Consider the following 14,671-nt stretch of genomic DNA (forward strand, 5'->3'; position numbering starts at 1 on the left):
GTGGTGGTGGTGGTGGTGGTGGTGGTGGTGGTGGTGGTGGTGGTGGTGGTGGTGGTGGTGGTGGTGGTGGTGGTGGTGGTGGTGGTGGTGGTGGTGGTGGTGGTGGTGGTGGTGGTGGTGGTGGTGGTGGTGGTGGTGGTGGTGGTGGTGGTGGTGGTGGTGGTGGTGGTGGTGGTGGTGGTGGTGGTGGTGGTGGTGGTGGTGGTGGTGGTGGTGGTGGTGGTGGTGGTGGTGGTGGTGGTGGTGGTGGTGGTGGTGGTGGTGGTGGTGGTGGTGGTGGTGGTGGTGGTGGTGGTGGTGGTGGTGGTGGTGGTGGTGGTGGTGGTGGTGGTGGTGGTGGTGGTGGTGGTGGTGGTGGTGGTGGTGGTGGTGGTGGTGGTGGTGGTGGTGGTGGTGGTGGTGGTGGTGGTGGTGGTGGTGGTGGTGGTGGTGGTGGTGGTGGTGGTGGTGGTGGTGGTGGTGGTGGTGGTGGTGGTGGTGGTGGTGGTGGTGGTGGTGGTGGTGGTGGTGGTGGTGGTGGTGGTGGTGGTGGTGGTGGTGGTGGTGGTGGTGGTGGTGGTGGTGGTGGTGGTGGTGGTGGTGGTGGTGGTGGTGGTGGTGGTGGTGGTGGTGGTGGTGGTGGTGGTGGTGGTGGTGGTGGTGGTGGTGGTGGTGGTGGTGGTGGTGGTGGTGGTGGTGGTGGTGGTGGTGGTGGTGGTGGTGGTGGTGGTGGTGGTGGTGGTGGTGGTGGTGGTGGTGGTGGTGGTGGTGGTGGTGGTGGTGGTGGTGGTGGTGGTGGTGGTGGTGGTGGTGGTGGTGGTGGTGGTGGTGGTGGTGGTGGTGGTGGTGGTGGTGGTGGTGGTGGTGGTGGTGGTGGTGGTGGTGGTGGTGGTGGTGGTGGTGGTGGTGGTGGTGGTGGTGGTGGTGGTGGTGGTGGTGGTGGTGGTGGTGGTGGTGGTGGTGGTGGTGGTGGTGGTGGTGGTGGTGGTGGTGGTGGTGGTGGTGGTGGTGGTGGTGGTGGTGGTGGTGGTGGTGGTGGTGGTGGTGGTGGTGGTGGTGGTGGTGGTGGTGGTGGTGGTGGTGGTGGTGGTGGTGGTGGTGGTGGTGGTGGTGGTGGTGGTGGTGGTGGTGGTGGTGGTGGTGGTGGTGGTGGTGGTGGTGGTGGTGGTGGTGGTGGTGGTGGTGGTGGTGGTGGTGGTGGTGGTGGTGGTGGTGGTGGTGGTGGTGGTGGTGGTGGTGGTGGTGGTGGTGGTGGTGGTGGTGGTGGTGGTGGTGGTGGTGGTGGTGGTGGTGGTGGTGGTGGTGGTTTGCCTGGCAGAGTTAAGGCCCTGAGGTCTTCTCTTCCACTCAACCAGGTTTCAATAATATACAAGAAATACAAAATTAGATTACAAAACAACACAAAAGAAAATACCTTCGAAATTACGTGGAATATAATAGAAAATTACAATAGTAAAGATCAGTTGCATACTATAAAATTACAAATAGTCAAGTTCGGTTGCACAATATATAAAATAAAGTAGAAAATTACACTTAAACAAATTCATTGCACAGCATAAGGGGAATATACACACTCACACACACACATACACAAACACACAATTTAAAAGACCTAAAATGCTGAGAGATAAATTCGACGATTAATTCACTTGAGATATATTATACAGTTAAAATAGTAATAGGAGAATACATGTGGGTTACAAGACAAAATGTTGATTAGCAAATTCGTACTAAATGATTAAGTAATATAATCTGTATACAAATAGAATCCGCCTGTTTCCTTTCTACAAAAAGCAACAAAACAGCAAAGCATTCACTTGTTTTCCTACTCACCGTCAGTTGATGCATTCGTTCCGAGACTTTTAAAGAGCATCAGATTGCCTGTGGTTGCTAAATAGCTCTGTTGTCAAATACATTTCTTTTTCAAATCAGCAATTAGTAAATCGATACCAGTTAATTGGAGATTCACGTTTGTGCAACGCAATTAGAAGTCAAATAAATCAGACATCAACTGATTGGCGATCGGGTTCTGATTTGATTTGCGTTTCTGCAACCTTATTGGTTGCCAAGTTACACATTCCAACAGTGTGTTTGAAAAAAATGTTGTTCTTAAGGACTCTATTTCTTTTTTTCTTCTCTGCGTCTTTGTCTAAAATTCTCGATACCTTTTACCGTTTCCAAATAATTGAGTTTGCTTTAGACGTATGTGCAAACATTATCACCTGCCTTCATTTGTTGTTCATACGTTGTTTTCAAGTTTTTATGTATCTGCAATATATCGTCTGTAGAACATTATTTTACCCTTAGAGAAAATATATTTTGTAAATTTAAAATAAATCATGTAGCTTATTTTGAGTACATTCCAGAATAGGTTCTAAATTTGACAAAATGTTCTGATATTTATGTGCAGGCAGAGAGCTTGCATGAAACTACTGTTTATTTTATTTACTCTTTTCAAGTTACCGAGTTCACGAAATGGTTGAACGAGTTTTTTTGTCTACTGTGTAATGATTACTATGGTTATAGCAAAGGAAATTTTGTATTCTGGAGCTTTAGTATAATTTCATAGTACATGATATTGCCTGGCAGAAATTATGGAGCTAAACTGGAATAAATTAGACAGTATTAACATTGTTAACCATATACTGTATCCGCAACTTTTAATTATCAGTAGAATGTGTTTGTTAACTGCTGGTATTATGAGCAGAAAGTACTGAACCAGTCCATTATATACCAGTAATGTAAAATGTACCTGGTTGAATTTATTCTGGGTTTATGTTTTAAACAATAGCGAACAAATGCTGGCTAACTTTCATCGCTGGAATCTGAATTCATTTCGCTGGTATTATCATCTTTACTTTGCTCAGACAGTACGTAGCAATTACAGTTGACATTGTCGTAAAAAAACCACTTAAATAATCCACAAAATTCGTGACTAATTTCTGCTATTATACAGTAATTAGTTACTCTATTACAGCCATTTTCCATGGCAAGTCAGCCTTCAGTAAACACAGCGTAGGTGTACGAGCAGCAGAGAAGAGAACGACTGACGTTCACCTAGGGTAGCCAGATCAGTAAAATTAGAATTTAAATTAATTTAATTAAGATTAACTGGTAACTTTAGAGAAATATCACTTTTTTTGACCTCGTACAAAATGTTGTCCAATATCCTATTGAGAACATTAACTCCATATATAGATGAAATTATTGGGGATCATCAGTCTGATTTTAGGCGTAATATATCGACTATTGAATACGTTTTTCTGTCTTTGACAGTTATTGGAGAAAAAAAATGGGAGTATGAGGGTACAATACATCAGTTATTCATGGATTTTAAAAAGGCATATGACTCAGTTAAGAGGGAAGTTTTTATATAACATTCTTATTGAATTGAGTATTCCCAAGGAACTGTTCGATTAATTAAAATGTGTCTCAATGAAACTTACAGCAGAGTCCATATAGGCCAGCTTCTGTTTGATGCTTTTCCAATTCATTGCGGACTAAAGCAAGGAGATGAACTATCACCTTTACTTTTTAACTTCACTCTAGAATATGGCATTAGAAAAGTTCAGGATAACACAGAGGGTCTAGAATTGAACAGGTTACATCAGCTTCTTGTCTATGCGGATGACGTGAATATGTTAGGAGAAAATCCAGAAAAACGATTAGGGAAAACACGGAAATTTCACTTGAACCAAGTAAAGGGATAGATGTGGAAGTAAAAGACAAAGTATATGAATATGGCTCGTGATCAAAGTACTCTGCGGAGTGGAAATATAAAAATTGGAGATTTATCTTTCGAAGAGATTCAAGAAATTCTAATTTCTTGGAGGAACAGTAACAAATATAAATGACATTTCGGAGGAAATTAAACGCAGAATAAATATGTTATTATTCGGTTGAGAAGCTTTTATCATCTAGTCTGCTGTCAAAAAATCTGAAAGTTAGAATTTATAAAACAGTTATATTACCGGTTTTTCTCTGAGGTTGTGAAACTTGAATCATTACTCTGAGAGAGGAACCGACATTAAGGGTGTTAGAGAATAAGGCTGTTAGGAAAATATTTAGGGCTAAAGTTGATGAACTTACAGGAGAATGGAGAAAGTGACACAACGCAGAACTGCACGCATTGTATTCTTCACCTGACATAATTAGCAACATTAAATCCAGACGTTTGAGATGGGCAGGGCATGTAGAACGTACGGGCGAATCCAGAAATACATATATTGTAGAGTGTTAGTTGGGAGGCCGAGACGTAGATGGGAGGATAATATAAAAATGGATTCGTGGGAGGTGGGATATGACGATAGAGACTGGATTAATCTTGGACAGGATAGGGACCGATGGTGGGCTTATGTGAGGGCAGCAGTGAACCTTCGGATTCCTTTAACGCCATTTGTAAGTAAGTAAGTAATTAGTTTAATGTAATTACAATTAAAGTTTTATTTGTCTTTATGAAAGAAAATGTTTTGCTCGTTAAATACTTACCAACACATGTTATGATATTGTATGTTTTCGAATTTCCTAAATAACAAATTAAAAATACACATCCATATTTATGACACAATATTCCGCAGGAATAATTCTCTGTCATTAAATTTTGCATTCCTATCGTAATCTTTAAATAAAGATACATAAATTATGTTAGTTCAATTACTGAATGATTCGTATTATGTTTCTCTTCTGTTTTTTTTTTTTTTTTTTTTTTTTTGCATCTTGCCTTTTCTTTTTTATTGCCTGGTATGTTGACTAAGAAATAGTTTAAAACTGTTTCGCTTAATATAACACTGCATCTGTCACTTTATCTGATTTATCTATATTTTATAGCAATCATTCCCTCCTAAAACCCTCAAATTTCTCGTCCTATTTGGAAACAACGGCTTTATATTAAATCCCGCAGGATTTTTAATTACGCCTTCATTGTGTCACATGTTGAAAAATGGTGGAAAACGCTGTTCTATAAGGAAATGAATTATCCCATGAAAAATCTGCCCCAAGATTTCTCTACTTTTAGTTAAACTCTGGTAGGGCTAACACCACTTAAAGAGTTCAGTGGCATCTAAAATTGATGCGCTTTTTTTAATGTAAATTGTGCAATATTTCTGTTTTATTTGCTCTGTGTTTTTAGGAAGAGCAGAGTGACTTGCACAAATTGAATGAGGAGCCAAAGGTGGATGTAACTGCAGAGGACGACATTTTCATCGACAGGTGAGTGTCATGTCCGAGCCTCCAGTGTATACTTGTATATTATGAGTATGATACGTATTTGCATCTGCTCACGTGCAGACATTTATATAGTAATATTTATTTCTAATATTAACCAAACACACATATACAATGCGACTTGTATTCTTAACAATTTACCCTACAACAATGAGTACTCCATTCAACACAATAGTGGCATTGCACTCCTCACGACGACAATAACAATACACGTGTATTATTGAGAATAACAATGTACTGCTGATTCTGACTAATATTCGCAAAGCTGTCACCTCCCAGTTCACATGTCTTTTGTCTTGACTAGTTCTTCAAGTTCACTCACTCACTTTCACTGTACGTCGAACCCAAGCCTTCCAGATGCAGTTCCCTACACGTCGAACCCAGCCCTCCAGATGCGGTTCCTTGCACGTTTGACCCAGCCCTCTAGATGCGGTTCCTTGCACGTTTGACCCAGCCCTCCAGATGCGGTTCCTTGCACGTTGAACTCAGCCCTCCAGATGCGGTTCCTTGCACGTTGAACCCAGCCCTCCAGATGCGGTTCCTTGCACGTTGAACTCAGCCCTCCAGATGCGGTTCCTTGCACGTTGAACCCAGCCCTCCAGATGCGGTTCCTTGCACGTTGAACTCAGCCCTCCAGATGCGGTTCCTTGCACGTTGAACCCAGCCCTCCAGATGCGGTTCCTTGCACGTTGAACTCAGCCCTCCAGATGCGGTTCCTTGCACGTTGAACCCAGCCCTCCAGATGCGGTTCCTTGCACGTTGAACCCAGCCCTCCAGATGCGGTTCCTTGCACGTTGAACCCAGCCCTCCAGATGCGGTTCCTTGCATGTCGAACCCAGCCCTCCTGATGCGGTTCCTTGCACGTTGAACCCAGCCCTCTAGATGCTGTTCATTGCACGTTGAACCCAGCCCTCCAGATGCGGTTCCTTGCACGTTGAACCCAGCCCTCCAGATGCGGTTCCTTGCATGTCGAACCCAGCCCTCCTGATGCGGTTCCTTGCACGTTGAACCCAGCCCTCTAGATGCTGTTCATTGCACGTTGAACCCAGCCCTCCAAATGCGGTTCCTTGCACGTTGAACCCAGCCCTCCAGATGCGGTTCCTTGCACGTTGAACTCAGCCCTCCTGATGCGGTTCCTTGCACGTTGAACCCAGCCCTCTAGATGTGGTTTCTTGCACGTTGAACCCAGCCCTCCAGATGCGGTTCCTTGCACGTTGAACCCAGCCCTCCAGATGCGGTTCCTTGCACGTTGAACTTAGCCCTCTAGATGCGGTTCCTTGCACGTTGAACCCAGCCCTCCAGATGCGGTTCCTTCCACGTTGAACCCAGCCCTCCAGATGCGGTTCCTTGCGCGTTGAACCCAGCCCTCCAGATGCGGTTCCTTGCACGTTGAACCCAGCCCTCCAGATGCGGTTCCTTGCACGTTGAACCCAGCCCTCCAGATGCGGTTCCTTGCACGTTGAACCCAGCCCTCCAGATGCGGTTCCTTGCACGTTGAACCCAGCCCTCCAGATGCGGTTCCTTGAACGTTGAACCCAGCCCTCTAGATGCGGTTCCTTGCACGTTGAACCCAGCCCACCAGATGCGGTTCCTTGCACGTTGAACCCAGCCCTCCAGATGCGGTTCCTTGCACGTTGAACCCAGCCCTCCAGATGCGGTTCCTTGCACGTTGAACCCAGCCCTCCAGATGCGGTTCCTTGCACGTTGAACCCAGCCCTCCAGATGCGGTTCCTTGCACGTTGAACTGAGCCCTCCAGATGCGGTTTCTTGCACGTTGAATCCAGCCCTCCAGATGCGGTTCCTTGCACGTCGAACCCAGCCCTCCAGATGCGGTTCCTTGCACGTTGAACCCAGCCCTCAAGATGCGGTTCCTTGCACGTCGAACCTGGCTCGGAGTTTCCTTATCATTAAGTGGAGGTAAAAAAGTAATTTTTAGTAGGCCTATATTCTATTACAATTGTAAATTACATTGTTGCAGAACTTTTAATGCATTGTTATTAGTTCAGTGTTCGCAAAACAACAAATATCAAGTTAGAGATAATACCAATACAGACTTTCTCATGATTACGCTACTATGAAATGGAATCAGAAATGTTCCACTGCAAGATTTCCTATTTTAAAGTCCAAAATTAACGAACTACAAAGCTGTTATATATCATAAGAATAAGAGTTGGAAAACGTTATAGCACATCTGCAATCGAGAATTTCAAAGGAATCACATAAAATAGCTCGCTCGTGTCGAAAAAAGCTAGGCAATAGGAGATAAAATGTAACTAAGAGTTGACTAACGGTTTGTAATTGTTATAAAATTCATTGTACAGGTGAAATCCAAATTGTTGAAACATTCTGATACTTGTAACATTACTCATAAATTAATTACAAACTGGTATCTCTAATCATAATGTGCCTCATCATGAAAATAGGTTTGTTTTATTTCAATATTCAATAAATGGAATGATATTTGTTGCGTCTATTTTATAGACTGATAATATATTTACTTCAGATTTGCAGCTACGAATGACAGAAATGTATCAACAGATGTGGACAGTCTTGCACTTGAAGAGAACGGTACTGTGAGTGAAGGTGAGAAGCAGTTGGAAGTAGAACTTCCTAAAGAATGTTTCTCAACTGGGGAAAAACAGGACAGTAACAAGTCCAAGCACGTAAGCAAGAAAGTTTTCAAATGTGATGTTTGTGGTAAATCCTTGTCTCAGTTGCGTACCCTAAAAAACCATGAACGACTTCACACTGGCGACAAACCTTACAAATGTGATGTTTGTGGTAAATGTTACTCCCTTGCGAGTCATTTAGAAGCTCACGAACGTGTTCACACTGGCGAGAAATGTTTTACATGTGATGTTTGTGGTAAGAGTTACGCGCAATACTCTACACTGAGAAGACATAAACTCCTGCATACTGGCTTGAAACCTTTCAAATGTGATGTTTGTGGTAAGAGTTTCTCTTTGTTGTGTAACTTAAAAGTTCATAAACGCATGCACACCGGCGAGAAGCCCTTTAAGTGTGATGTTTGTGATAAATCTTACTCTAATTTGAGTTCTCTGAAACAACATGATCATGTGCACACAGGCGAGAAACCTTTCAAATGTGATATTTGTGGTAAAAGCTTCTCTCAGTCGGGTAACCTAAAAATGCATGAACGTCTGCACTCTGGGGTGAAACCTTTCAAATGTGATTTTTGTGGTAAAGGGTTTTCTCTATTGGGTAACCTAAAATCGCATGAACGTTTGCACATTGGCGAGAAACCTTTCAAATGTGATATTTGTGGCAAATGTTTCTCTCTGTCGACTGGCCTAAAAAGCCATTCCCGACTTCACACAGGCGAGAAACCTTTCAAATGTGACGTTTGTGGTAAGTCATTCTCTTATATGAATTCTCTGAAAAAACATAAACAAGTGCACTCTGGCGAGTAACCTTTAATTCTGATGTTTATGTAAATGCTTCTCTGAGTCGGGTAACCTAAATTTTAAAGTACGACTGCACAAAGCCGAGAAGCTTTTTACATGTGATGTTTGTGGCAAATGTTATACTCAGCCGACTCAATTAGAAACTCGCAAACTCCTTCACACTTGCGAGAAACGTTTCAAATGTGATGTTTGTGGTAAGTTTTTCTCTTTGTTGTGTCACTTAAAAGCTCATTAACGCACGCTCTCTAGCGAGAAATCTTTCAGATGTGATGTTTGTGGTAAAAGAGTCACTCAGAAGAGTACCTTAAGGGGCCATCAAATCCAGCACAGTGGCGAGAAGGCTTTCAAAAGCGATGCGATTTTGAGTGATTCTCTTAGTCGATAATTATAAAAACCTAAATGTGACAAGTGAAATGTGTTTTCCTTAGTAAATATAAGTAAAGTATTTATGTACGGAAGCTTTTTTAATGAATGTTTGTAATTCAATTCTTCCGGTAAAGGTTTTTCGCTGTCGGGTAGCCAAAAAGACTATAAAGGATGATTCACAATTAACATTTAAATACATTTATTTGCACAATATTTCGTTCTCGTTGTACTTTCAGTTCCCGGTTAATTGTGAACCAGCCCTAACTCTTATAGGCTAGAAGCCTTTCATGTCTGCTATCTCTGAAACGTGTTTATTTTGAAAGACTCTTTGGACTAAGTTTCCAAACATACTGACGAAAAGATTTAGTAAAGCGATGTCCGTGGAAAGTATTTCTCCCAGTCCTGTAAACTAAAACCTTTAGGCATCGTCCATAATAAACCGTGAACGAAAACTACAACGAGAACGAAAATACTGTTCAAATACATATATTGAAAATTGAGCATTCCCAATTAACAATTGCTCTCATAAAGCTATTTCCTCATCGCATATCTTTTAGCTAGGAGGCTGTATCGTGATATCTCCTTCATCCATCGTGTCTAATTAACTCAGAGTGTATCTGACCAGATTACCATTTAAATAGAATTCTGTGTCAAAAATTTTGAAGAATTTTAACCTGGGTTTGAGGAACCGATTTCAGAACGTCATGGGAGTGATAATAGGAGGAAGAAGAATAAACTGCATACGATTTGCTGATGATATGGCGTTGTTAGCAGGGGAAGCAACGATGCTAATGGAGCTAAATGATAGCTGTGAGCAGTATGGGATGAGGATAATAGAAATAAACCTACGAATTCTGAGTGAGACAGTAAGATAAGTGGTCAGCTTCAAATACTTTGGGTGTACCTGTACTATAAGTAGTAACATGAGCTGCAGCCAGGAAGTGGAAAGAAGAATAGCAATGGCGAAGGAAGCTTTTGATAGAAAAGGGAGCATCTTCGGCAGACCTCATAAAATAAAAACTAAGGAAAGGACTAGTGATATGTTTTGTAAGGGGTGTGACATTGTATGGGACAGAAACATGGACATTACGACGAAGTGAAGAGAAGCGAATAGAAGAATTTGAAATGTGGATATGGAGAATGATGGAACATGTGAAGTGGCCACACAAAATAAGAAATGAAGCTGTGTTGGAAAGAGTGGGTGACGAAATAATGTTGCTGAAATTGATCAGAAAGAGGAAAAGGAATTTGTTGGGTTACTAGCAGAGAAGAAACTACATATTGAATCATGAACTGGAAGGAAGTGAATGGGAAAAGAGTTCGGGACTGAAGAAGGTATGAAATAATAGACGACATTAAGAAATGTGAATATATTAGCAGACAAAGAGGAAGGCAGTAATTGGGAAAGATTGGAGTAAGCTGGGTTTGCAGTGAAAGACCTGTCCTTGTGCAGAACACTGAATTAATGAATGGATGAACCTTTGTATATGTTAATCGGTTTGTACTCATGAAAGTACGCCATTATTCAATAATGCACATTGTTGTTTCCATTGATGATTTATTGTGGATCACAAAACATTTTTGTAGTCATGCGGTGTACTTGTCATCATTTGATTGAAGTAATTAAGTAACCATAATTGTATGTATTTATCGTGTTATATCTTATTTGTACTGCTTCTTTATGACTGTGGAAAAAGTGATAAAATATTAAAGAGGGTGAAATGAAGCATTGTTCAGAAGACTAAGAAATATAACGGGCTATGTGAACTATGCTGTACTAGGTATAATGAGAAATAAAATGAATGAATATGAATATGGAAACAGATTATTTGCTTCAACTCTTGAATACAAAAATTAATAACCTATTATTCAATCAAGAATAAACTTTCCTTAAAATAAAAAAAAAGTTTGTAATTACTTGAAGTAAACCTTTCATGTGTCATTGTGTTGTCACTTATCTTATGTTTGAAATAATATCGCATGAGGATTTTATAAATAGTTTGTCATCCTTTAGATAATCCATTATATCTCGCAATCCCCTCTCTTCCCTGGTGAAAGTTTGCTTATACAATTAAAGGCTGTAGAGGTGAGGCAATTTGTTCAAATTCAGTTTCATGCTGAAAAAGCCACTCTCAGTCCACTGTCCAAGATGACTGCAGAGTTGTTCGAGTCATCTCTACTCCAGGCTTGTCAGTCGTAATTCTTATCCATTCATTTCTCGAGATCTGAAGTTTAGTTGTTGCAAGAGTGTCTTGAGAAGCACTTTTAAAGTCATAGTTCTTAGATGAGTTAGATACTTGCAACATACATAGGGACAAGTTTTTATGAAGCAATAATTACTTATATTAGATCTAATGGTACCTGACAGTTTCACTTAATCCTGGGATTCTTCGTTTTGTGCAAAAATCGGTTACAGCTCAAGAGACAGATCTGAAACAAGGCATTTTGGTCACAGTCATCAATAAATTCCTTAATCATTAGGTAAGATCATAAGAAAAATAACGTCCTATTTTTTTTTTATAGATTTTGATTACACACCATCAACTTTATTAATTATTTGACAAATCTGTTAAATGAATAATTTTCTGTATTAAATGAAACAATTACGTATAGTACCTTATTCACTTTCGATTGTTAAATGGAATTTAAACGATATGTATGTTGCAGCAATATAATGATACAAAATAGTTGTGATGTATACAAAAACTATGATATCTTCGCTAGCTAACAAGCATTAGTCCTTTATTTCTGGAAACAGAGATGTTCCTAGCTACGTCTTTGGATACGATTTGGGATTACTTTCAGGTCGCGTTTTATTTCACCGTTCTGTATTTAAATAAAGGTTGTCTGTTAGCGCACTTTAAGACAAAATAAGGAATCATATGTTTTTTGTCATTTGGCCTATTACCTATATATTTAAGCTCTTCAAGAGATCTTGTTTTGCCACGTCTTGTCATGTTAGGCGGGTATCAAATTTACAATGTTTTCTTTTTGTACACGAAAACCGTCCACTGTAATGAAATGTGCCCATGTGACAAATCATTCTTAATTGCATTCTTTTCGACATTAGACAAAAGTTTACAGTCTATGTACATTAGTTTTTCCTAGTAAGACGGCATTAAACGTTTCGGACAATATATTTTTTTTTGAGAGAGAGAGAGAGCTGTTAACTTCCTATCCATGTGGTGATAGTTTTCTTTTTATTTTGGAAAGCTTTTATTCAATTAGTTTATTCCTCGCATATATTTCAATCTTGTAATAATTAGTTTCAAATTGTTATGACTTGTAGAATGTTCATGCAGCCGAATTATTCCATATTACTCTTCGTTTACTTCCACTGATTCCTGATTTTGACGATTAATAAATAAAGAGTCCACTGCAAGAATGATGGATGTCACTTTCTTGTCGAAAATGAACCAAGACTGTCAATGCATAGCTTAAAACATATAGAATGTACATAGAGAGTTATATGTCATTAACACTGATAGTCATTGACCAGTAATTATCGGGAAATCACAGTTAAGCTTTGACCGCTAAGCATTTCAAACTTTCAATTGCATCTCCTGCTAAATGTATTCCAAATGACATCCATCATTCTTGCAGTGTTCTCTTCTTATATAATATAATTTTAACAGTTCCCGTACTATCAAATAAATTAGGTTTTGAAAGAATAAAATATACACACTTTTATTCTGAAGCTTTTATGAAATAAAGACGACAATTTCCTTTCCAAATCATTTTCATTTATAGCATCTAATGAAATTTTAAGGGTACAAATATCTTCATAAAACTTGTCAACATCAATGTTGAGCTGAAGATCATTTACAAATATTTCAACGTCCCCCGAAATGGTTAATTCTTTTAAATTCACAAAACATGCCTTTTTCTAAAATTGGGAATTCAAAATGTTACATTTACTAGTTACAGGCTAGGTGTGTAATATTATGTGACAGGTGAGGTTAAGTGTGTGTAGGAAAGAAGGAGCCATATTTGAACAGTGTTTGTATTTACATTTTTTAATCAATCCATTATCAATTTTAATAATATTAAATGCCACGGAAATACAAGACACTGCTTAATAAACATCTCTGAATTTTATATTTGCAGAAATTACATACAGGACTTTCATTTCAAAACTTCACAGTCTCAATAACTTATTATTTAAATTTAATTCAATTTAAACAAAGAACACGTCAATTTACATATTGAGGGGGAAGTCAGAAACCAGGCTTAATTGGATTTCAGATTTCACCCCCAGCCGCTGACACTTTGAAATTTCAAATGGCACCCCTATAATTTTATACTTAAATATTCAATTGTTTATATATCCCATTCAGTTATAGGTATTCCTTTTCCTTCACTGGCAGACCTTGCTCCTTTCTGAAAAACTTCATTGGCTAATTCAAACTTTTTTCTAGTTGTTCAATTTGTTGACGCTTTATCAAGTGTTACGGTTATCTAGCATCTGAGCAGATCAAAGTGATAATGCTAGCGAGATGAATCCAAGGTCCAGGACCCAAACTTCATGCTTGTACATATATATATATATATATATATATATATATAAGATCAATTTTATGCCCCAAAAGAAATATATCGTCAATACATTCGCTATATTAAACTTTGAAGAGCATTTCACAGTTTTGTTAAATTAATGTTGTGGAACAGTTCTTAACATTGTTCAAATGTTGCTTCAATGTCCTCCATATGCCATTATCAACTACGACCATTCATTAAAAGCAAATTGTAAATATTAAGTATCTACAGTTATTTTCGAAAACTGAATTTATTAGGCTCTAATATAACATAATGCAACTCTTCTCTGAAACGTTCATGATGTCAGAATATCCTTAAGAATTTGGAAAAAAAAAACTTTCTAATCTCAACACAAATGCATCCATTGAGTTAAAAAACCATAAATTAAATGGAAGGATAATAGCAGCTAGTACATGAGAAATCTGACATCTGCAGTCAGTATTGGCCACTTAATGAAAATTATGTGTTGAAATGATAAATTCGTTCTAATGGTCCCCGTCGCCCCTACTATTATGTGAGAGGTGTTGGCGACACTGAAATCAATTTTTTTTCTCTGCCACAAATTGCAGAACATTTAGGAAATATGGCGGTGTTCTTCATTCACGCAGGACAGATTTGGTATACAAGGCAGAATATGTAATTAGGGCCGGTCGGGTAGTCATACAGCTCCGAAACTGATCACATCAAATTTCTACTATTCTACATTAAAAAAAGCCTACGAATTTCCAAGGTAATTGACATTGGCAGTGATACAAATGTACAATATTCGTTTGCAGTGGAGGGTGGATATTCTATCTCCAATTTTTTAATCTGCAATATTTGCAGAAAACTAATATAACTAAAAAATAGATACTAGCAATGATGGATGAAAGTTTATTTTTTTCCGTTCGGGAATTTAATTGAAATGAATTTATTATGGCAGGCAGAGTAACTATCTCATGCCCCCATAATTTAAATTGCTACCAGTACACTTCATTAGAACCAGGTATCCAGCTTCGAGGCCGTTAGCCCTGAGAACTTAGAATGTATTTATTTTCCCCTATTTTCATATTACAGGATTATCTAAGAAATTAGCAAGTTCTTTGTGATAATATAAGGATGACGGTTGACATTATAACCGTTTTGAATCGCGAACGGATCTC

The 14,671-nt window shown here is 39.5% G+C and overlaps 1 protein-coding gene across 1 annotated transcript in view; it reads left to right on the top strand.

Moving 5' to 3' along the window:
• The window catches only part of LOC138693033 (zinc finger protein 235-like), a 31,127-nt gene extending 20,317 nt beyond the window's left edge, over positions 1 to 10,810 (top strand). Inside the window, exons 4-5 of the mRNA XM_069816553.1 lie at positions 5,108 to 5,187; positions 7,706 to 10,810. Of these exons, the coding sequence (XP_069672654.1) occupies positions 5,108 to 5,187; positions 7,706 to 8,633 (1,008 nt within the window). The 3' untranslated portion in view covers positions 8,634 to 10,810. The remainder of the gene's footprint in view (positions 1 to 5,107; positions 5,188 to 7,705) is intronic.
• The last annotated feature ends 3,861 nt before the right edge of the window (positions 10,811 to 14,671 follow it).

This window comes from Periplaneta americana, chromosome 17 (genome assembly GCF_040183065.1).
Source record: "Periplaneta americana isolate PAMFEO1 chromosome 17, P.americana_PAMFEO1_priV1, whole genome shotgun sequence".
Taxonomy (NCBI): Eukaryota; Metazoa; Arthropoda; class Insecta; order Blattodea; family Blattidae; genus Periplaneta; species Periplaneta americana.